This window comes from Notothenia rossii (assembly GCF_949606895.1).
Source record: "Notothenia rossii genome assembly, chromosome: 12".
In the NCBI taxonomy this organism is placed as follows: Eukaryota; Metazoa; Chordata; class Actinopteri; order Perciformes; family Nototheniidae; genus Notothenia; species Notothenia rossii.
The window spans coordinates 3,575,213-3,598,415 of NC_136911.1; the positions used below are offsets into that span (position 1 = coordinate 3,575,213).

Here is a 23,203-nt window from a genome sequence, read left to right on the forward strand (position 1 = left end):
ACAACTCAGTGCCACAATTCATATATTTTAAAATACACACATCTGTAGTAGTTGTTCTTCCGTTCATAAAGTATGAAACCCATGTGGTTGCTAAGAAGAAGTACAAACTGGTGTTGTAGTATTTATCTGATATGGGGATATGTAATTACGTTTTAGTAGCATCATATGTTTAAGCTAGCCATTTCATAAATGTAATATAACTCAAATGTATGAGGTGAATTCTCAAATGTTCTCTGATTGGAAAGAAGCATGGAGCGTTTACCTTTTTCTGTCTCACACATTGACATTAATGATTGCAAACCTTCAAATGTATTGATCCTAACAGTATAAGCACAAGCTTCTGTCCATAAACGTTGATATGCAGGGAAACGTGTGTGTGTGTGTGTGTGTGTGTGTGTGTGTGTGTGTGTGTGTGTGTGTGTGTGTGTGTGTGTGTGTGTGTGTGTGTGTGTGTGTGTGTGTGTGTGTGTGTGTGTGTGTGTGTGTGTGTGTGTGTGTGTGTGTGTGTGTGTGTGTGTGTGTGTGTGTGTGTGTGTGTGTGTGTGTGTGTGTGTGTGTTCCTACTGTAAATATTTAGCTCAGGGTTAATGCAGGGCAGTAATAGGGAGGATCTTGGCGCCCCCCCCCCTCCTTCCTGTGTGCTGATGGATAGATAGTTAGCCTGATAGATATGTGTTTGTGGGGGGGGGGGGCAGGAGGTTAGATTTTGGTTAGGTTAATGTTTGACGGCAGGGGGGGTCACTGATGGGACGGACGTGTTTGGTGTGTGGGGGAGGAGAGAATTTATTCAGAGTGTGTGTGTGGAAACAATAAGAAAAGAAACACACGAGGCATAGTTGTTTTTATTTGGTTATTTATTTTAAGGACAGATATTTATTTGTTTTTACTCATTTCAGTTAGTTAGTTTGGTGCCACTGCTAAACGCACGTGAGAGGAAGTTGTGAAAACCAGGAAATATTGCATAAACAGGATTTCATTTAAATACAAAATGAAGCGTGTTGATAAAATATGAAACCTGCACAAATCTGCATCAGAATAAGTGATGTGTGATACACTGAGGCATCTTGTGTTGGCGTGTTTCAATGAATACAGTCTGCAAAAAATAGTTTGTATTTTGAACAAAGTACAAAAAACAAAGTCATCAAATGAAATAAAAAAAGATAAATTATTTACAAATTGATTTAAAAACACTAAAATTTTACTTCACAATTTCATAATGTTTTTTAAAGTTGTTGTTTTGTTTACAATGAATAAAAAAAGGCAGTTTATTTTTAATCAAAGTATATTTACTTCGGGAATAAGTATATTCATTTTGAGCACTGTGGTGGATGGAGCTTTAAAATATGTTTGGAGAATAACAAAGACTTTTAAACACCAGACAACAAGAAAAACAACACACACACACACACACACACACACACACACATACACACACACACACACACACACACACACATTATGCAGAAAACCTCTAACAACCCATCTAACAATTGGAGACAAACAACTTAAAGTGACAGCTCTTTTATGTGCAACGTGTGTGATCCTCCTCCCTCTCTAAACCCTCTAAACTCTGCTGAATAAATAAATGGTACAAATATTTTCTGTAGTTTGAATTACGCCTCAATTTGACACTTAAATATTGCAGAGACTGTCCGCTGAATCTGCTGTTAATTCTGCAACTAATATGGCGTTATCAGGCTGTGGCATTCCCACATACAGTTTGTAATACATGCATGCAGACAAACACACACACACACACACACACACACACACACACACACACACACACACACACACACACACACACACACACACACTGGGTGTTGCTCTGCTCCATCTACACGTTGCTGCGATGTTTGAATACATTTCTGTTTATCTTTGGTGGTAGAAAATTCTCAGAATAATAAATCTCTCTGTTGCCGGGATGGTATTCAGTGTTTGTCTCCACATTCCATTTTTAAACATGATTAAATGACTGTCTGCAGTTTTTACAACTGAACAAATCCACATGGCCCCCCAGCCTCAGCATCACATGGCGGGACGTTTCCCTCCAACACACAACAAGGAGCGAGTTAAAGTGCAAACCCAGCTCTTTAAAAACAGAGTATGATGCCATGCACTTGGTTTTTAGATTGAGCTTAACCCTCCCTAAATACACGACATAGATTTCCTATGGAGATAAAGCCGGCTTGAACTAATCAAGGTGGATATTCCTTAAGCTCACAGACGTTGTGAGCAGGAAGGGAGAAGGAACAGGAAGGTCGATGGAGGCGGCTGCGCTTCAGGGGCTTAACGTTATCGATCTCACACACGGGTGGAAGTTTTACAAGCTCAGAGGTGTGTGTGAGAGGTGTGGGGGGGTACGGTTTTTATTATAGGGGAAGTTGTAATTCCCATCAAAAGCAGTTATTAAAGGAATATCAGTTTGCACAGATAACACTCTTTGTAATATTTCTAAATGTTCTCTCCAGCGTTCAAGACGGTACACTTTCCTCTGCAACTATAATTAAATCTACTATTAAATTGAATTTGTTTTTAGTTATTTTTTATTTAATGCAAGTGTTAAAGGGTTTTTAGCTGGAGCTGCTTTTCACTTGAATCCCAAAACTCACCCGTGTGTTGGAGCAAGACGTTCTTCTCTTTTAAAGAGACGATATTTAATTGAATTAATAACTTAGATATAATATGAATTTCAGACAATATTTACAACACACACATTTATTTATAAAACTGGTGTTACATTTGATCTTAAATTATAATTTACTTCTTGCTAAAAAAAAATAGAAATAAAAAATGTGTTTGTCTAATTCAGGGAAACAGATTCCAAATACTAATTAAATGTAATTCAAACATTTTTAATCGAGCAGCAAAACCAGCATACATGGACAGTGATTGCACAAACTGCTTCCACCTTTTGGAGGTTTTAAACTACCTCATAATCGTACATAATAAAGTAAATCTGAATATATTTCCGCCCCGTTGTATCTCAGTGTTTGCAGCCGTCCTATGTCTCATCAGATTTTCCTGATGTTGCTGCAGCAGCTCGAGCCCCCTGAGTCATGGCCGCCCTGCTTTGGGTATCAATTTTTCTGGTGCATATTACAAAGTGTTATAAATAGTATGTAGGGCCCTCGCAGTGTTCCTATATCTCTCTCTCTCTCTCTCTCTCTCTCTCTGCTCTCCCTCTCTCCCCCCTCCTGGCACAAAGATCTCTTGTTCCCCCGGTGAATGTGTGCTGCCCTGAGCCATTCAGGCCTTTGTGGAGCTGAGGGGCCCTGTCCCCCCCCCACACACACACACACCCTCCTCTGCTGGGGTCAAAGGGGGGCAGGGGCAGGGCTTATCCCTGGTTAGTGGGCGAGCACAGGGGTGTGTGAGGGGGAGGGAGGGAGAGAGATAAGAGAATGGAGCATGCGTATGGGAGTGTGAAACTGGAGCAATATGTTTCTGTTAGTGATTTATAACTTGGGTTTATTTATTTTTAATATAAGAATCATTTATTATAAGCTGAATAAAATGTGTTATTGGAATTTGTACAAAGAAAACATACAGAGATGAGAATTTGCAGATTTATTGAACTCCTTTTTCCGGAGTTTGTGAAATCTTAATGATTTGTGTTGTCAGCTGTGTGTTTGAGTTTATTATAATTAATGCCGTTTTATAAAATCATAAAGAAACCAAATGATCTGATCACATACTCCAGAATCCCTTTGTATCAAATCATGCATTACATTTAGTGGATTTTATTAATCATGCATTCAATTGGCTGTTCATTTTAGATCAGTAACTTCTTTTAAACTGAATGTTAATCCACAAATGTACCTCTCTCAAACCACTATGCACAAAACAAGGACTAAACTGACCCAAAAGGCCTAAGAGAGCTCATGTATCTCATTCTAATATGCACACTCGTGCTTTTCATACTCTAACTCACTGTCAAGCCTCTACGAACTTTTTGTATTCGTGTTATCTAATGTTTTTCGTGTCCCCACAGGTGTTTTCTCCGGTGCTGACGGGTCGACCTCGGGGTCTGGAACTGCCTCTGTCGGCGGCTCTGAGTTGTCTCAGCAGCAGCCCACACCTTCACTGTCCTCTCCGTCTCCGTTTACCGCCACCGCACCGCTCACCAGCACCGCCAACACACACGTGAGTCCAAACACACACACACTGCAAAAAACTCTCAATGACACCCTCACACTCTTACATACATGAAAGTACAGAAAAAGTCTGACATTTAGTTTCAATGTTCCTTTCTAAAATGTTCTTCAAATATCTGAGATTGTAGGACGGGTGGCATCAAATAAGGATAAAGAACGGATGATCGTGTCTAGTTCTTTGGTTTAATTTGACCGAAATGTTTATCCATAACGATGACATTTCCACTACGTCCAACACCGATTTCTTCATACGTTAAATAGGGAGCGTTCACTCAGCTTAGATGGACGTGGAAGAACAACGTGTGTCTGTAATCTACATTTTTACATATAAGAAAGCGTTTAACTAGCTTCCGATTTGTGAGGCAAGGAAAAATAACACTGAATATTCCCGTTATTCAAATCAACACAACTAAATAACAGAGTTTGCTGCAGGCTAGTGTGTCAAATGTATTTTTCCCAGTAATGGAATGTTTTGGTCCTTTTTTTAATATTATTGAAAGGGTTTTAAGTTCATTAAATTAGTACTTAAATGTGCAGGTTCCCTGTTCTTTCTTTTTTCATTCCTTCATTCTTTCTCACACACACACACACACACACACCAATTCAACCACATCTCTCGCAGATAAACGGTGGGAACAAAAATAAACCAAAGCGTACTAATTAAACGTCCTCCTCACTAAATCTCTCAGCGCTGTTATTAATACACTGCATATTAATAACGTGTGTGTGTGTGTGTGTGTGTGTGTGTGTGTGTGTGTGTGTGTGTGTGTGTGTGTGTGTGTGTGTGTGTGTGTGTGTGTGTGTGTGTGTGTGTGTGTGTGTGTGTGTGTGTGTGTGTGTGTGTGTGTGTGTGTGTGTGTGTGTGTGTGTGTGTGTGTGTGTGTGTGTGTGTGTGTGTTTACACAGTGCACCTGTAGAAGGTCCAACATTAGTCTTCATTTATACAGTAACGTGTAGTAATCTAATCAGAACACAGGGACCTATTACTTTTGACATTTAAAGGAGACACATTTGCTGTGTTATCTTAATACTCACTTGCTATTATAATTCATACCATTTAATGTTGGAGAAAAGCTGGGAAAGTTATGAAATTTGTTCAAGACTTTAAGAAAAATACCTCCTTTTTAGATGGATTTGTTTCAAGTGTTTGGGTTTTTTATGGATGTAACATTTGTATGAGCATTTTCAAAATATTCCTATTTAGACCTCAGATGTTGAAGCAACAGCTGAGCAGCTTTATCCAAGTCTAATTCAATTCTATAGATAGTTCAGACCTAAAGCTGCTATTTTTAGGCTTTTTATAATTGTTTTTGGTTTGTTAGGGCGCTGACTCTAACTCGGTCAGCTCCCCCAGAAGTAAAAAAATAATCGTCAATTGGTGACCCAAGAGTCCACCCTTTCAAAACCTCTCCAAAGACCCTGCTCTGTCTCTGTCCACCCTACTCCATTTTTCTCCCGTGTCCACTTGCCACCTCTCTTTCTTCTTCTCTCTCTCTCTCTCTCTCTCTCACACACACACACACACACACACACACACTTTCTGTCACCCTCGACCTTCCTTCCCTCTGTCCCCATCCATTTCTCTTTTTCTCCCTCTGTTGTCCTGTGATGTAATGACATCTGACAAGCACCACAGTGGGGATGGAGGGAGGGAGGGATCGGGGCAAGTGGTGTGTGTGTGGTGTGTGGTGTGTGGGGGGGGGGGGTATGGCCTGGTCTTCATCGTGCCCACTCCTCTCTGTTCAACACATATTATATAGGACGGGAGGCCCAGGGAAGCACAGGATATCACGCCTGTTGGCAGCATGTATAGATGAGTTTGGAACGTGTGTGTGTCCGTGTCCATTTGTGTGTGTGTGAGACAATTGTACAGAAAGAGAGCAAAGTGAGGAAGACTTTAATAGTGAAGGAAATATATTTGTTTGTTCACTGTCACTCCAGATTGTTTAAAAGAACGTGTGTTTGTAAAGTGTGATGCGCGTCACTGGACATCTGAAACACACACACTCCAAATCAAGTCTGTAGAAATTACGCAACTGTAGAAGGACGCCAACAAAAGGTGTGTGTGTGTGTGTGTGTGTGTGTGTGTGTGTGTGTGTGTGTGTGTGTGTGTGTGTGTGTGTGTGTGTGTGTGTGTGTGTGTGTGTGTGTGTGTGTGTGTGTGTGTGTGTGTGTGTGTGTGTGTGTGTGTGTGTGTGTGTGTGTGTGTGTGTGTGTGTGTGTGTGTGTGTGTGTGTGTGTGTGTGTGTGTGTGTGTGTGTGTGTGTGTGTGTGTGTGTGACCATTTGCTATTTTCAGTCCTCTAGCAGACTCTCGGCCTACTGTTATTGGCCATCAGCCCAGGACAGAGAAGGGGAGTGCGAGAGAGACAGTGAATGAAAAATGAATGTTGATGGGAAAGGGGGCTGGGTTATGGCAGCGAGGGGGGGAGGAGAGAGGGAAGGGGAGAGAAAGTCATTTCAGTGAGGCGGGGAGAAATGCACGGAGGGTACAGGTTCTGGGTTTGAGTTTAACACTAAACAGTGATGTGAGTTTCCAGGAAGTTTTCCCATTTTCAGTTATTTTAGAGACACCAGGTCCATCAATTTGTAATGAGAGATAATGACGTTATTTTTTCCCAAGGTGCACCCAAAAAGAAGGGTATAGGAATGACTTTAGAAGCTAAATATTTAACGAAAGGTTTAATAAATACAGGATTTTCATGTCGTTTTTCTGCTCATATAAAAACGTTATTTATTTAAGTGCTGTTCAAAACATTTTTTAGTCAAACTATAAAAAGTTTAGGAAAACAGTTTATTATTGATATTTAATTTATCAGCAATTTGATGATTACGTTTTGTTTGACAACCAAAAAATAACCTTTTTCTTCAGCGACTTAAGAAAAATCATGTCATTCTTTCAGCTTCACTAGAAATGACAGAAATGATGTTTCTGGTGTGTGTTTGGTTGGAGCGTTTAAACACCAGCAGTCAGCCATTTTGTTCTTTTTAGACAGACCTGATTCCCCCCCGATGCTCCACCCTCTAACGTCTCACCCCACCCCTCAGTGCACGGTCCTTATTTGGGAAATGCCTTAATTGGATTAAAGTGTGTGTGTGTGTGTGTGTGTGTGTGTGTGTGTGTGTGTGTGTGTGTGTGTGTGTGTGTGTGTGTGTGTGTGTGTGTGTGTGTGTGTGTGTGTGTGTGTGTGTGTGTGTGTGTGTGTGTGTGTGTGTGTGTGTGTGTGTGTGTGTGTGTGTGTGTGTGTGTGTGTGTGTGTGTGTGTGGCCGTGCATCCATAACATATCCATGTTTTTATCTACATGATATGAAAGTTGTCGAATCCACATTGAAATTTGTATTAATTTAAAAAGCTTCATTGGCATGAAATTGGATGTAGATGCTTTCTGAAAATGTGTAATCAATAGTGGGGAATTTAAATGCTGATGAGAATGATTTTCAGATTTTAAATTTACAAAACACCTTCCAAAAAAGGTAATACAAAGAGTGTCTCACTCATAGCTAATACACACCAAAGAAACAAAAACACTTCAAAGTTTCAGCCAATATTTGTTTCTGTTTTGTATCATTATCAATTAAATTATTCGAATTGTTTGCAAAATCTGGAACATTTAAATTGACATTTTTTAATGTTGTGATATTTTATACACTTAACTTTAATTAATAGTTCCATTTATTCATAATAATTATGAGTCTTTAAAAAAATAACTTAAATTGTAGCCCTAATATTATATTAAATGTTTTTTATTTGTATTCATACTTATTTTTCTACTATTTAATAGGAGCTGTTTTAACCCTTTGTTGCTGGATGTTTCTTTTTTACTCCTTCCTGCTCGTCATGCAGATAACACGCATTATGTGGGACTTTTTGTACACCTCACTTCCTCCTTGTTTCCCGTCTTCTGTCTCTAAACCATCAGCTATACAATAAAAGAGAACATGGCAAATTTAAGTTTTCTTCTAAATAACTCAGTTTGAATCAATCCCAGTGAAACCAGTCTTTTTGTGTCTTATTTTCTGTCCCTCTGTCTCCAGGTGAGTGGCTCCGTCTTTAACCTCGCCCCCTCCCACATGTTCGGTAACCGGCTGAATCCAAACTCAGCCATGGCAGCTCTCATCGCTCAGTCCGAGGCCTCACCGTCAGGTAACACACCTAATGTGACCGTGTGTGTGTGTGTGTGTGTGTGTGTGTGAGAGAGAGAGAGAGAGAGAGATAGAGAGAGAGGGTGTGTGTGTGTGTTATAATGGAAAGGTCACGCCCCCGCGGCCCCACAGAGAGGTCAGGGGTCAGCACTCGGGATATTTTCAAGCTCCGCCCACTCGGATCCTGTTACACTGCGTTGATTGTTCTCCCTTCTCACACAAACACAAACAAATACGGCTCACACCCGTATCGCTTACATGTAAAACATTAAACTCTGAGCTGTGGTTAGAGGAAGAGGAGGGTGGATGAGGAAGAGGAGGAGGAACGGGAGCTGCCTTCAGGAGAAAACGGGAGGATGGTTATCTGTCCAGAGGAGCTGATGAAGGAGTAAGACGTGGCTTTAGAAATGAGAGGAGCTGCTTCCTGATACAAGACATCTGGCTGAGGAGAGAAGAAAGGAGGAAGAGGAGGAGGAGGAGGAAGAGGAGGAGGAGGAAGGTAGTTGGTTCCTGCTGCCAGTCAGCCGTCATCAGAGCCAGATCCACGCTGACCCGCGGGTCAACTCACTAATCAGCTCTGACTGACAGGCGGCCACAGGGCTGTGTGTGTGTGTGTGTGTGTGTGTGTGTGTGTGTGTGTGTGTGTGTGTGTGTGTGTGTGTGTGTGTGTGTGTGTGTGTGTGTGTGTGTGTGTGTGTGTGTGTGTGTGTGTGTGTGTGTGTGTGTGTGTGTGTGTGTGTGTGTGTGTGTGTGTGTGTGTGTGTGTGTGTGTGTGTGTGTGTGTGTGTGTGTGTGTGTGTGTGTGAAAAAAAGCTTTGTGTAATTTATATTAAAAGTGTGGTGGCATTAGTTGCAGATTGTCTCCCTGTGAAAGCAACTTTTTCTGCTTTATTTGAAACGTATATTACATTTCAAATAAAATTATGTTTTAATTGTATTTATTATATAACATTTAAGTAAGCATTAGTAAAGAAACGTTTAAATACAAATTATTTATTTTATTTTAAAATGTCGGTTATTATTTATTTTTTGGAATATCCATAAATATCATAACTAGTTAATTTCCCATGTATTCTCCTGAGAAATAGATCAACCTTTTATTCAGAAAAATGTCAGAAAATGGAGAATTACGCCTGATGTGTTCCTTGTGTCCCAATGAGACCAACCAACAGTCTAAATGTGTTCAATTAAAAATGACTGCAAGGAAAACGCAGCAAATCCTCACCTTGGGCATGAATTGTTTTGCATTTTTATTTGAACATTTACAGAAATCATTGATAAATTGATTTTAAAAATCATTGCTGATTTATTTTCCGTCGACCAGCTAATCACTTAATCTCCCCAATAATGAAAATCACTGTTGGTGCCCTCACACACACAGTTTGTGCTACAGCAGCGTGAAGTTGTGTTTGTGGACCAGTCAGGGTCATGTGAGCACAAACGTGAAAGGTGTGCACGTGTTTGTATGCATGCAGCCTGTTTGCTTTGGCAGCCTCTCCTCTTTGCTTTCGAGTGTCTGCGTTATGAGAGAAAGAGGGGATGAAAAAGAGGGCGAGCGAGGGACCGGAGAGGTGACCTGGTGGGGGTAAAAGCTGGGATTGACTGTCTTAAGTAGAGGGGAGTGTGTAAATGCAAAAGTGTGCATTTGCGTGCATGTGTGATTCATTACTCTCAGTGAGGAAAATGAAAAGGAGCGTCTGGCCGGGGGCCCGGGGGGGGGGGGAGAGACCCTCAGAGGAGAGAGAGAGAGAGAGGGGGAAGTTTAGGAGGTTACAGCCAGGATTACAATACGTCAACACGTCTTTGTTTTGCCTCTCAGATGGTATTTCTTATCTCCACAAAAAACAAATTAAGCAACTAATGATTATTTCTATTGTTGATTATTCCGTAGGTAATTTATTGATCAGTTGTTTGTTCTATAAAATGCCCTTTAATTGGTGAAAATCGACACCCAGTTGTTCCCAAAGCCCATGAAAACACCCTCTGATGTCATTTAGGGCTGCTCAACTAATCCTATTTTAATCGCGATTACGATTTTGACTACAAAAAAAACATCATCGAAATAAAACGATCATTTTTGTATTATAAAGTTCAAGGTAATCAACTGTTAAAAACATACTGTTCAAAAAAAATTCTTCAATAAATGGATGTTTTCAAAGTAAATGGATAATCGTTTTTCAATAATCGTGGTATCAATTATTGACCCAAATAATCGAGATTATGATTTTTGCCATAATCGAGCAGCCCTAATGTTAATCCTCTTTGTCAAGAGTGATCAGCTTACTGGCATTTAGCGGTAAAAAAAACTGCAAATATTCAAAGTTAAAGATTCTGGAATAAAGTCTAGTCAAACTGAGGCATCAATTATCAATAATAGTTGGCATTAATTTAAAAGTTAACATCAAATAAAGTAATCATTATAGCTGTACAGTTGACGAGGACAACATGGTGTACTGTAAGCCAGGACAGAGGCGGAGTTATATAATATAAATACAGATTTAGAAGCGGGGTTTATCACTGACACACAGCATGAATGGTTTAAACTCATGTGTATAAGAATGTCTCAAGTATGAAGGTTATATATAAGCAGATTTAGGCTCGAGACATTTTTATGAACCGACTCATTGTATATGTTTTATTCACTCAATGCAGTTATTAAGCTGGATTTATAATATGTACGTTGTCCCTGTGGAATTGTGCAGGAAATGCTCTTCGCCATTAACATGTTATATTTGTATTTACAGACTGAAATGTATTACGTCACAATTAAATTACCATTACAGACGCGGCAGATTAACCCGTGCTGTGATTCCCAAATTATTTATTTACGCACCAAAATAAAACAAAGAAGAGATTTCCTGCTGCTCGAGTGTTTCTGCGTGGACAGAACTTAACAAAAACAAACTGTAAATGTCGTTTTCAGACATGTTTTTAACTTTATCTGGCTCAGTGTGTGTGTCTTTATGTACGATTTGATTTTTCTTTGTGTGTGTGTGTGTGTGTGTGTGTAGATCAGGAGGTGGGAGACGGCAGCAGTGGCGTCGGAGCTCAGGGCTTCTCCATAAGAGCTTCTCCCAAGACCACCCCGCGGTGAGCACACACACACACACTCAAACACACACACACACACACACACAGATGCTCCCTCCCCATTTACATTCCTAACTGCCCCCCCTCCTCACCCATCCCCCTCTCTAGCTTTTCCCTCCGCTGGCCCCTCGCCTCCTCTCTCTTCCTCTCACACACACACATGCACACTCTCCCTTTCGCTCTCACCCCTACAGGCTACCCTCTCTCAGCCAACGATAACGTGTGTTTTTGAAGGTGGTAACCATCCTTCAACTCCACTCAGATCCTCTTTTTTTAAATCACACATGGAAGGACAGTCTGATTTTCGGCATCTCCTGCATCTGGGAGTGTTTGCATGGATCTCTCAGGATGGGATTATTGACGACACAAATCTGTTTTTGTTTGTTTCTACTTCTCTGTGGGATGGATAATTTCACTTGATGAGGTTGGTTACAATTTCCACTATTTTGCTTTTTTACATCTTGCCTTAGGGAGACATGATTTGTGCGTGGGAAGGGGTGACATTTGATTTAAATAGAAATATTCTAACAGAAGAATATTGTGTCAGAAACATTGGATTTTCTCTTTAAAGTAGCTCATTTAATGACATTTTGAACACCTTGAAGATGAACAATTCAGTCTCTTATTATAAATATAGCAGATGCATTTTTGCATGTAAACCGCTGTGACAGTGACACTTTAAATCTGAGCGTTTTTAAGTTTGCAGCGCGATTTAAAAGTGGTATAATCTTGACATTACTTTCCCCGCATTACGCACCTCTCTTTCCGTCTCTTCCACTCTCTCCTGCTGTCCCTCATTTCCTCTCTTTCACACTCAACAGATTGTTTCAGCACGTTAGATTCATCGCATCAAGACAGTCCACTCCCCTCTGTCTGTTTGTCTCTCTCTGCCTCACACACACACACACACACACACACACACACACACACACACACACACACACACACACACACACACACACACAAGCCTGGCTCCTTTTCATTAGAGGCCACTGTAACAACAAATTGATGTAGTTTTATAGCCAGCAGTGTCTATGTTTGTCTGACGTTTATGTTGGGTCGTTAATCTCCCCATTGACCTCTCTATCTCCCCCTTTCTATCCGCGCTCTCTCTCTCTCCTCATTCAGCTCCCCCATTGGTGGCCTGCAGATCCGCTATGACTCCTCGGGGTCGTTGCCGGGGCCGGCGTTGGGGTTGCTAGGGGCGGGGGGAGGCGGGGGGGAGACGCTGCCCCCGGTGGCCACCAGCATAGAGCAGCTCCTGGAGAGGCAGTGGAACGAGGGGCAGAGCTTCCTGTTGCAGCAGGGAGCTCAGGGGGACGGTGAGACACGCACACACACACACACACACACACACACACACACACACACACACACACACACACACACACACACACACACACAGTAACACACCTGATGAATGCTCCATCACACACAGGGCTCAAAGTCAACTTTATTGTAAATCTTTCAGTTTGTGTGTACAGACAGAGATCGAAATACCGTTTCCCACAATCACAAATACAAAAATATAAATGTATATAAAAATATGTATATCATATATATATACACAATCAACAGACACATTTATACATATGCACACATTAAGACATAAATAAAAGCACAACAATCAATATATACAAAATAACAGTCACTTCCATATCTTTGGGAAATGTACATTAGATATGTCAAATGACTCTCTGCTCCGATATGGCTTTGATACATTTTAAAACACACTCTTATGTTTAAAAAAAAAAGTGTTATGAAAGGTGCCAGCTTTCTTACAAATGTATGCAAGAACCAGAACAGTGTTATAGACCAGGAGTGCCTTCACACTCAGGGCTCGGTGTCATTTGAGATATTTAAACTGATGAATGGGATCCCATCTTTTGTTACTTGTTACGCATTTTCTGTTTCATGACGGTTTTAAAGTTTGATACACAGCCCTAAAGAAGAAGGAAAGGCGAGAGACACCGTCCTTCATCTCAGGTTTAAGTTCCTGTGTGTAAAAACCTTTCCTCTCCGAGTTGCCTTTGTCGCCTCGTCTGCTTCTCACCAGCGTCACTGTTCTGCAGCTGATCTTGACCTCTGACCCCCCCCCCCCCCCCGAGTGCCCCTGTCTAATCAGTCACTGTGTATTTGAACAAAGTGGTGAGGAGTCTTTGCAGAGCTGCATGCTTTCACCTTAAGGACGCACTGGACTTTCAGAAAGCCAGAGCCTCTGTGGGAACTCAGAGCGGTTAGATTTACAAAACATGTTTTAGCAGGAAGTGCTGAATTCCACTCTAACACTCTGAGTGATGAATATGTTTTGTCCTCTTCGTGTTCCCCTCTCTCAGTGCTGGGCATGTTGAAGGCGCTCCACCAGCTGCAGGAGGAGAACCGGAGGCTGGAGGAACAGATCAAAAATCTGACCATGAAGAAGGAGAGACTGCAGCTCCTCAGCGCTCAGCTATCAGTGCCTTTCACCCCCTCCTCTGGTACACACACGCACACACACACACACACACACACACACACGCATACACACACACACACACACACACACACACACACACACACACACACACACGTATACATACACACACACACACACACATACACACACACACACACACACGTATACACACACACACACACACACACATGTATACACACACACACACACACACACACACACACACACACACACACACACACACACAACACACACACGAGCAAAACAGTAAGTCAAATATATCCTGGCCTCAGCTTCTCAAATTGTAAAGATTATTTTCTGTGTTTGATTTTTTTATGACATATCAAACAAGACAATATGAAATCATGGCCTTGGACCTACATCACTTAGAAAGGACATTTCTCACTATGTTGTGTCCAAATTATTGATTGAAAACACAATACAGAGAATAATGAATGAAATAATGAACTGCATTCATGTGTGTTGCAGATTTGAAAGGGGGCCATCTAGCAGGCACCGACTCGTCATTTCCTGCGTCAGCTCAGGTAAACACCCACAGTTTAAATTGTGTACAAACTCAGACATACAGAGCAGCAACGTGTCATTAATGCAGCACCAACCATCAGATGGTAGTTACTTTGTGATGATCACCAAGAGAAAGTGTTTATGATCCTCTCCAGAATGGAAGGAGTCATCACATACAGAGCATCAACTAGTTCCTGAACAGTGTCCTTCACATGCTGATATCCAAGAGAGGGAGTTCCACAGTCACTAGATGGAGGAATAGAAAGCAGTATTCAATGTTTACTTCAGATTAGCTCCACCTCAGAAATGATCATGCTTGTCATATGTCTCTCTCCATAGAGGCTGAATCATCATGTTAATCACATAGCTATCATATGCCTCAAACAGTCCTGATGCTCTTCTAGGTAATCACACATCCTGTCATGTTCACAGCTACAGTTGGGATACCTTTGATATCATGTTGCTCTCATGTTGGACGAGGACATTTAGAAAGTTCCCAACAGAAAGTTTTCATGAAGTGTTCCCCTCCTCTTTTAGGACGGAGCTTCCTGCGGGGGCCACAGCAGCAGCGGCTCCACCTCGTCTCTCTCCACCCCCCCCTCCGTGTCCCAGAGCCCCCCCCAGCTGAACGGCCGGGTGACGGGGCTGATGGGAGCTCTGGGAGCAGGCAGCGCTCTGGGCATGGGGGGGATCGTCGGGGGTCTGAACGGAGTGATCCAGAACCCAGCGGGCCCCCCCCACACCCCCGCAGCAGCTACGATGCCCGCTCATAACAGGTACGAGTGCTTTTTAAACGGAAATCTGCGTCTTAAAAAACATTAATGGATAAGAACAGGACAGAAGTTATGCTGAAGAGGGCTAAGCCAATGAAAACTTTTTTTATCGATCATTTGTTTGATTTATAAAATAGTCAAACATATCTATCCTAGTTTTCAAAGTCTTTAAATGTCTTGGTTCACTTTAATATGACCAAGAAGAGCAGGACATCTCCATAGTTGGGAGGCATCAGCAATGTCTGACATTTTTACATGAAAAATACTTATAACTATCAATCCATTATCTAAATAGTCTGCAACAATTATTCTTCAGATTTAGGAATCTGCATATCATATACCAGAAGGGTTTTTAAGATCAACCCCTCCAGATGCCTTTAATGCACTAACTAGCTCCACAATCAATCCTTCTGCCAGGGATCATGCACCACCCCTTTCTCTGACTTTCTAAAGATGTTTGAATGCGAACTTTATTCCCTCCTCTCCTTTCTGTTTCCTTCTGCTTGCGTGTTGGATTCTTGCAGCTCAGCAACTAGTAAGAACAGGTGAGGCTGAAGTCAGTCCAGCATCACAGCAACCTGTAGCTCCCTTATGTCCACAAATTCAAAACTAGATTTGTTTGTGATATCATTTTAGTGCTGGATGTTTAGTGTGAGTGGTGAAGTTCATGGATATAGATAATCAGAAGTTTCAAGGAAGACGATTTCATGTTTTTAGAGACACTTGTTCTATGCATGTTGCGTTTGACCTCAGTCCACTTTGGAAACCTGTAATGTTTTGAAGCCGTGTATTAACGTGTTGTGTTTTGTCTGGTCAGCGCTGCGCGGCTCGGCCTGCTGTCGGAGCAGCACCGACTCCTCCTGCAGCACCATCAGCTCCAACAGCTGCTCTCTGCACAGCCTTCAGCGGTACGACCCACACACACACACACACACACACACACACACACACACACACACACACACACACACACACACACACACACACAGACAGACAGACAGAGGCTTGCAACTTCTCACTGCCATCACCTACACCAGCTAAATGTGTGAGAAAAACTTTGTTCTTCTAATAAATAAGTTGATTTTGTAGAGGAAACACTTTATTCATAGGTACGCGTATATGCATACAAGCTCATTATTTTGTCGTTCATTCCCTGTATTGCTTACTTCTCTTTTACCCCTTATAATCCCACTCTTATTCATCCAACTCTCGTTTCCTTTTTTCATCTAAAATGTTGACTTTTTTTTCTGTCAACCTCTATTCTTTATATTCCTCCTTTTCCCTCTTTGTCCCTCTCTAAATGTAATTCAAAAGCTTTATTGACATGACCATACAGTAGATATACAGTATAGACAACCTGCACGTTAGTCAAATATATTTGTTTCTCCCTCTCTCTCTCTCTCAGGAGCAGCAGCAGGTGTTGCTCTACCAGCTGATGCAGCAGCAGCAGGAGCTCCAGCAGCTCCAGTCGCTCTCCTCCTCCGCCCAGATCCCCTCCATGTCCTCCGCTCAGCTGCCCGTCAACAACCAGAGCGCCATCACCGCCAACCCCTTCCTGGCGATGCAGCACGCTCACGCCGACTCGCAGAAGCCGCGGCTCGGCGAGAAGGCGCTGGGCGTGGCGGGTCAGGAGAAGACATGACGGCAGATGCTCTTTGTTTTTGGGTTATTGGTTTTTCTTTTAAAATAAATATGCAGTCTCCGGGGAGGCTGTGGGTCCACTTTGTGGCTCAGTGCCGCAGAGACACCTGTGTTCCTGCTGGATTATTAGCACACACTATGGCGAGTGACGGCGTTCAACTGCAGCTTGAGGTTTATGTCGTTTATGTTTCAGGAATCAGATACATTGTGCTATTTATGTCCATCCAGTTATAGTTTTTTTTTTAGCTTTAGTGCTGCTTCAGGTTTTTGTCACTGTTGAGGTCATTTTGTTTCGATATCACTGGTAGCAACTTCGTGTCAGTAATGAGCACATGGTGTGTTTGATCTCAATATTTTATTCTCTAATCTCTTCACATCTCTCTCTCGTGTGTGTCACGTTCATTTCCTCTCTTTTCTCCATCGTCCACACTAACATCCCTCTCTGCTGTCTCACTCTCTCAGGGCCTCTGCTAGCTCAGCACACAAGCTAGCACACACAGAACTACAAACATAAAAAAAAATATAGCAGAAATACATAAAATATATATTAAAAAAAAGAATTCCCCACTACAGGACTTTACAGTAGGTCTCGCAGCAATCCCGAGGGGGCTATTGAGTGAGAGGCTTGTGAAAATATCCCACATGTTCTCACCGTCTCTTTGTGTAGATGCGTTTATGTCGGTGACCCAAGCCTCAAACAGTCACCGCAGAAGCCTTGCTTTTGACTGTCTCTTCTCTGGGCCAGATACAGGGGGCTCACTCAGGGAATGTGAAAAAAAAAAAAAAGGAATAAGCAGCACGTTGAATGTTCAGAGGGATGCGTTAATCCACACAGAGAGAGAGGATGCAGTCGGTTGTCAGCCTTGCAGCTGATCTTCCTGATTGGACCCCCTGCTGCACCTACCTCTCGAGCAGCTATCAGGACCTAAAGCAAACCACCAGAGTGAGGCCAGTCGGGGGCCACACCAAAGTGCCTGAGGCCAAAGGTGGAGGACTTGTGTCCCTTCTACCCGAGTCCCTGTCACTCGGCCCAACTCTTCACAATAGAGTGGTGCAGGAATGAGTCCTAAAACCCCAGAAATGAGTTAGCATTTTACCACTTCCAGCTCCCTCCTGTTAAAACCAACTGTTTTATGAATGTGTTTTTGGTTGTTAGCTTGAAATAAGTTCTGTGGTTAACACAAGTTGGACCAGATACATCACTGGTTAATTAAAAAAACGCGGTCGCTAACAAGTGTCTAAATGAGACTACTAAACGTCATCACACCCAAAATGAGCCGCCTTTAGCTTAGCGGTGGTGATGTGAAATAATGTGACCGTGCTGTAGTTCCTTTATAGCCTTACGTTATCGTTTTACTTCTCGTGTTTTCATTTACGCTTTTAAAAAAATCATGATATCCTGCTGAACAAAGCGTATCTGAAATGTGTGTTTTCCACAGATCTTATTTTCTGCAATAATCCAAAAGCCAATGTAGAAATCCGATTGGCTTTTTGACGGGGGAGTCTTTGCGATGCTAACTTCCGGGTCGGCCTTCAGTAACACATCACCCCTGCACCAGTTTATGCTACTGGTAATTAAGCTGCGTTGCTAAGGCAACAGATTACAATAAGACTCGTCAGGGTGGACGTGCGTTTAATAAAAACCAGGAAATATTATTCTGCTGCATTCTCTGATATCAAAGCCAACTTTGTATTGTGCTTTTTATTTATTTGGGGTTTGTGTAAAGGGCATAATGAGATATATTTTAAAAAGCCCGTGGGGTTGCCACCTAACATCGTTTTTATACTACTGTGTAAAGTTTTCTTTGTTTTGTTTCTTTCCCTCATCTTGCTGTAAAACCCGTTTGATGACTTCTATCTGTGTTGTGTTTGAAAGCTAGAAACTATTTATAGTTGGCTGATTGGGGCGGGGGTGTGGCTGTACATAGCTGTCTGTAGGGGAAGGACATGTGTCATCACAGTTTTTACCTCGTTAAGTGTACATAAACCTTTCTCATTGGCCGTTGGTGTACATAAGTGATTGTGATTGGCCGTGCTGGTGTGAAGGAAAGCCAATGAAGCCTCAGCTTGTGTGTGAATCTTTAGGACCAGTGACTGGACACACAAAGTATTAATTTATTTTTATATGTGCAGGGACATTGTGTTTCTTTTTTTAAGTTTTGCACCGTTTTCATGATGAGAAGTCATTTTATACTCCGCACCGTGTTTTCATCTGTGCACACATTTGTTCAGATACATTTTATACAGGTGGAAAATAATGGGAGGGGAGAAAATCTGACATTGTATTTCAAAACACCAAAAATAAAGAAACACTCTGGATAAAACTAACAAGAGCTTTCTGTCTTTGTATCAAGAAGTTTGTTCAAATTATGCTTTAGCTACGTTGCTCCATCATTTGTAAAAATGTGTTTCTGTTTCACAAATGTATTGAACTAATCCTCAGTGTGTTATTTATCACTCTGTTAAAACAATATAATGCAAATCCTATTTTCAAATTGTATACTCTGTTTTTCCGGTCAGAAAAGACTGGTGACGAATATTTCAGTATATTCAATGCATTTAATATACTGCAATATGTTCACTGATCATGTGTTAATTCTATTTGTATTTTTAAAAACTGCATGTGGCTAGATGTTATAAGATACTCAAACATTTAGTAATATAACATTTAAGGCAAATGTAAACAACATAATCACAAAATAGTACAGAAGACTGTTAATAACTCGTAAAATAATATATAAATATCAGATATATTTATTCTATTGATCCTTTGATCCCTGAACCTGGAAAATATGTATTTGTAATTAATTGTATTCCAAATTAATTACAACAATGTCAATTAAGACATCGACCTTGGTTTACATTATGAGGCACTCATTTTGTTAAATATGGCAGCATGATGTTACCTATTCAGTAATAAGATGGGGGGGGGTAGTAATCATCAAGGTAAGACGTGCCGATAGAAGCTGAACATCTTTACATTTAAACAATGTGCTTCAAGGCTCCTTTCCTAACAAATACACACACACAAACCCACCAAGGCTGATGACTTCCAGCTGCCAAGAAACAACCAGTGTGTGTGTGTTTAGAGGTGGGGGCACCATTCTGCTACATCTGCTTCTGCCCTGGTAATTAAAAGCTCACTTTCCTCCTGCACCCCTGCTCCCCCCAAAAATACCCCCCTCACCCCGTTCATGAGTTTTCCGCCCCCCTCCCCTGCTCTCTCACACACACACACACACACACACACACACACACACACACACACACACACACACACACACACAATCTAACCTGCATTCAACAACACAAACCCCCTTTTCTCTTCTCTTTTCTCAAGCACTTGCTCACTCAGCCAGCCCCCCCACTACCACACATCCCTCACCGTGCCCCCCCCCCCCCGCCTCACTATCAGGCCTGTCAATCAAACCCAGGCTGTTTAAATACACCCCCCCACACACACACACATACACACACACCACACAACCACCACCCAGGACCCTCTATTCTATAAGCCTCCACCATCAGACCTGCCTCCCCTCTGCTCCTGGTAATAGCGCGCGCGCACACACACACACACACGCACACGCACAAGGCTGAGCTGCTGTGTCCATCATCGATCACCCCCCCCCCCCCCCAGAAACCCCGGGGTGGGAGGGCTTACCAGCTGATGGAGGACCCCTGGGCTGTCCGACCAGGAGCCTGATCATAAACTGAAAACACTCGTAAGCTCCGATGTTAGGACACACACACTCACACGCACACACACACTGACCCACACACGGAGCAGATAGCGGGCCAGCAGGAGGGTTAAGCCCGGGATGATGAGACTAATTTCGGCCAGATATCTGTGTCTGCTGTCAGGGAGGAATGCTCTGCAGAAACAGAACCTCTGTCTGCATCGTGCAGCCTCGTTGTGTTCGAGGCTAAGCTAGGAGCTAACCAATGAGGCGTTCTTTATTGTTTTGCATTTTTGTTTTCCAAAAAACTCCAACCAAGATAGCTTAAGCAGAGTTAAACAGAAGAGATTGAAAAAAATAAAAATTCCACAGCTTGCAATTATTTCTAAACAGGCTACACACACATTATGCATTTAAAATGTAGGTATACCTTTCTGTTTTCTTTACTCATTATTTTTATAGTTTTGTATACACAGGACCATGCATACAAATTAATTCAAAAAGGGAACAGATGATTTTTGCTAGAATTAGCTATTGGGGAACTACCATCTGCATACTGATGTAGTATTACGAGGGGCCCCAAAATGCGTTTTTGAACATATATAAATTAATGTTTTATTAAATGATGCAACAGAAAAAAAAACAGCATTTAAAATAGTTACTTGTTTATTTGAATTAAATGTAACCACAGCTCAAGACACACTCTTAATTTGTCACCGTCCAAATGTGCTGTTTTTATTTAATTGAAAGATTCAGTATTCCTTTATGAACTGAGAAATTCTCCTATTTCCTAAATTAAAATAAACCATTTGCACACACTCACCTAAATGTGCATGAAACATAGATCCTGGTAAGCTGCTGGTTTGCAGAACATTTATTTTCCCAGACCTTCAGTGTTACCATCTTCCTCTTTATCATCCTGGATGAACTGAGAACCCCTCTCCAGCCAAGCAGAAATGAACGCACAACCATAAAACAAGTTAACCATGAGTAATTTCTACACAGGTTCTGGCATATGTTTGGTAATTCAGTTACATTATTTAATTAGACCCCAGCCTCAGAGAGAGACCAAAGAGCAGTAAAACAGAGATGTAATAAACCATCAGCAGGAGGCAGTATGTACAGTAATGCAGCGTAAATCATCACAGAGCGGCTGCCATTAGGAGCCCCATCCTGGCCAGGAACCTGCAGGGGCCCCGATCCGGAGCCCAGAGGAACCAGAGCCGCAGAGCAGAGGTGTTTAGGCAGGAGGAAGAGGAGGAGAGAGAAGGGGGAACAGCTGAGGAGATTCCCAGGGTGTGTGTGTTTGAATGTGTGTGTTAGTGTGTGTGCGTGCCCCCCACAGGTTTCCCTCCTGTAGGATAATGGTGGTGAGGAGAAGCAGCAGGACTCTGCCTCATCCCTCTTCATTCTCAGATAGCTCGTATTCTTCTGGCTAGTGACACTCCTCTGTCAACCCCTAACACACACACACACACACACACACACACACACACACACACACACACACACACACACACACACACACACACACACACACACACACACACACACACACACACATCCTATCTTTCCAGTTCAGTCACCTTTGAGCTTCTTGCTTCATGTCCTTAAGGTACAAAGACTGCACCATTGGTCATTTTATTTTGAAAGGCCAGTCTACTCAGTTTTATTCATGTAGTCTTAAATGACTGCTTCTGTACAATCTGTACACTACAACACCCTCTGTCCCTCAATACAGACAAGAAAAGCTCCCAATAACGACATGTTAGTACTGTACCACATGAGTACTTGCAGTTTAGATCAATGAAATCATTTAAACAACATCCTAGAACACACCATGTACCTAGCTACATTTTCCACAGCAAAAATAGATAGGATTCTTACAGTTGAGAAACAATTACTAAAAACTTTGAATAAAACCTGCAAACAATTACAGAAAAATATAACATGTTTTGTCTAAATACAAAAATATTTTTAGAATGAATAACAACTTTTTTTTTAAAACTATATATATATATAAAAAAAAAACGTATCTCTTTGTATGTTGGTGTTTTTATGTTACACCAAATATTAAAGCAAAAAATAAATCCCATCCACTATTTATTTATTTTTTATTATATTGCAGATCAGTTAAGACATTTCTTTCAAAGTTTTAAAAGAAAACTGCAAACAAAGAAATAGTAGCCTACAAATTAACACTTTATTTCGGATATAAAAGGCTGTATAAATAACGTTGGTTATATGTAGCTGTAAGCGGGGGAACTGTTGATCTGCAGACGCCTTTAAGCGTTCATCGCCGGGCGTGTTGCAACGTCTCTCCGGGACTCAGCGGCTCCTGCTCCGCTCTCCTGCCGCCTGTAGTGCACTGCTGCCCGGCCAGAGAGCCGCTCCTCCCCCGCTGCCTACCGGCGAGCAGAAAGCAGCTCAGAAACCCACACCGAGCACCGAGAGAGAATGAACCTCAGCGGGGAGAGGAGGGGAGAAGAGGTGATCGGTAATCTGCTTTTCCCCCTTCGAGAGGGGAAATGCAGCTCTGCAGAGCCCGGCTCTCCTGCAGCCTGCAGCGGGTTCGTTTTTTTCTGAGGACCCGCGATTATGTTGAGTCACGCGAGATTTTTAGAACAAAATGTTGCATGCAAAAATGGTTTTTAATTATGATAATTTCTACACTCTGTCTAAATGTTAGGGTAAGGGTTTTAAATACGGTTATGTGAAGCAGGAAGCGATTACACTCCG

The 23,203-nt window shown here is 41.9% G+C and overlaps 1 protein-coding gene across 1 annotated transcript in view; it reads left to right on the forward strand.

Annotated features, from left to right (window-relative positions):
• The window catches only part of mllt10 (MLLT10 histone lysine methyltransferase DOT1L cofactor), a 40,786-nt gene extending 21,671 nt beyond the window's left edge, over positions 1–19,115 (forward strand). The window contains exons 9-18 of the mRNA XM_079661820.1: positions 3,906–4,146; positions 8,193–8,301; positions 11,312–11,390; positions 12,519–12,712; positions 13,727–13,867; positions 14,335–14,390; positions 14,908–15,146; positions 15,668–15,688; positions 15,961–16,051; positions 16,549–19,115. Coding sequence (XP_079517946.1) covers positions 3,906–4,146; positions 8,193–8,301; positions 11,312–11,390; positions 12,519–12,712; positions 13,727–13,867; positions 14,335–14,390; positions 14,908–15,146; positions 15,668–15,688; positions 15,961–16,051; positions 16,549–16,785 — 1,408 coding nt within the window. The 3' untranslated portion in view covers positions 16,786–19,115. The remainder of the gene's footprint in view (positions 1–3,905; positions 4,147–8,192; positions 8,302–11,311; positions 11,391–12,518; positions 12,713–13,726; positions 13,868–14,334; positions 14,391–14,907; positions 15,147–15,667; positions 15,689–15,960; positions 16,052–16,548) is intronic.
• Positions 19,116–23,203: the final 4,088 nt, after the last annotated feature.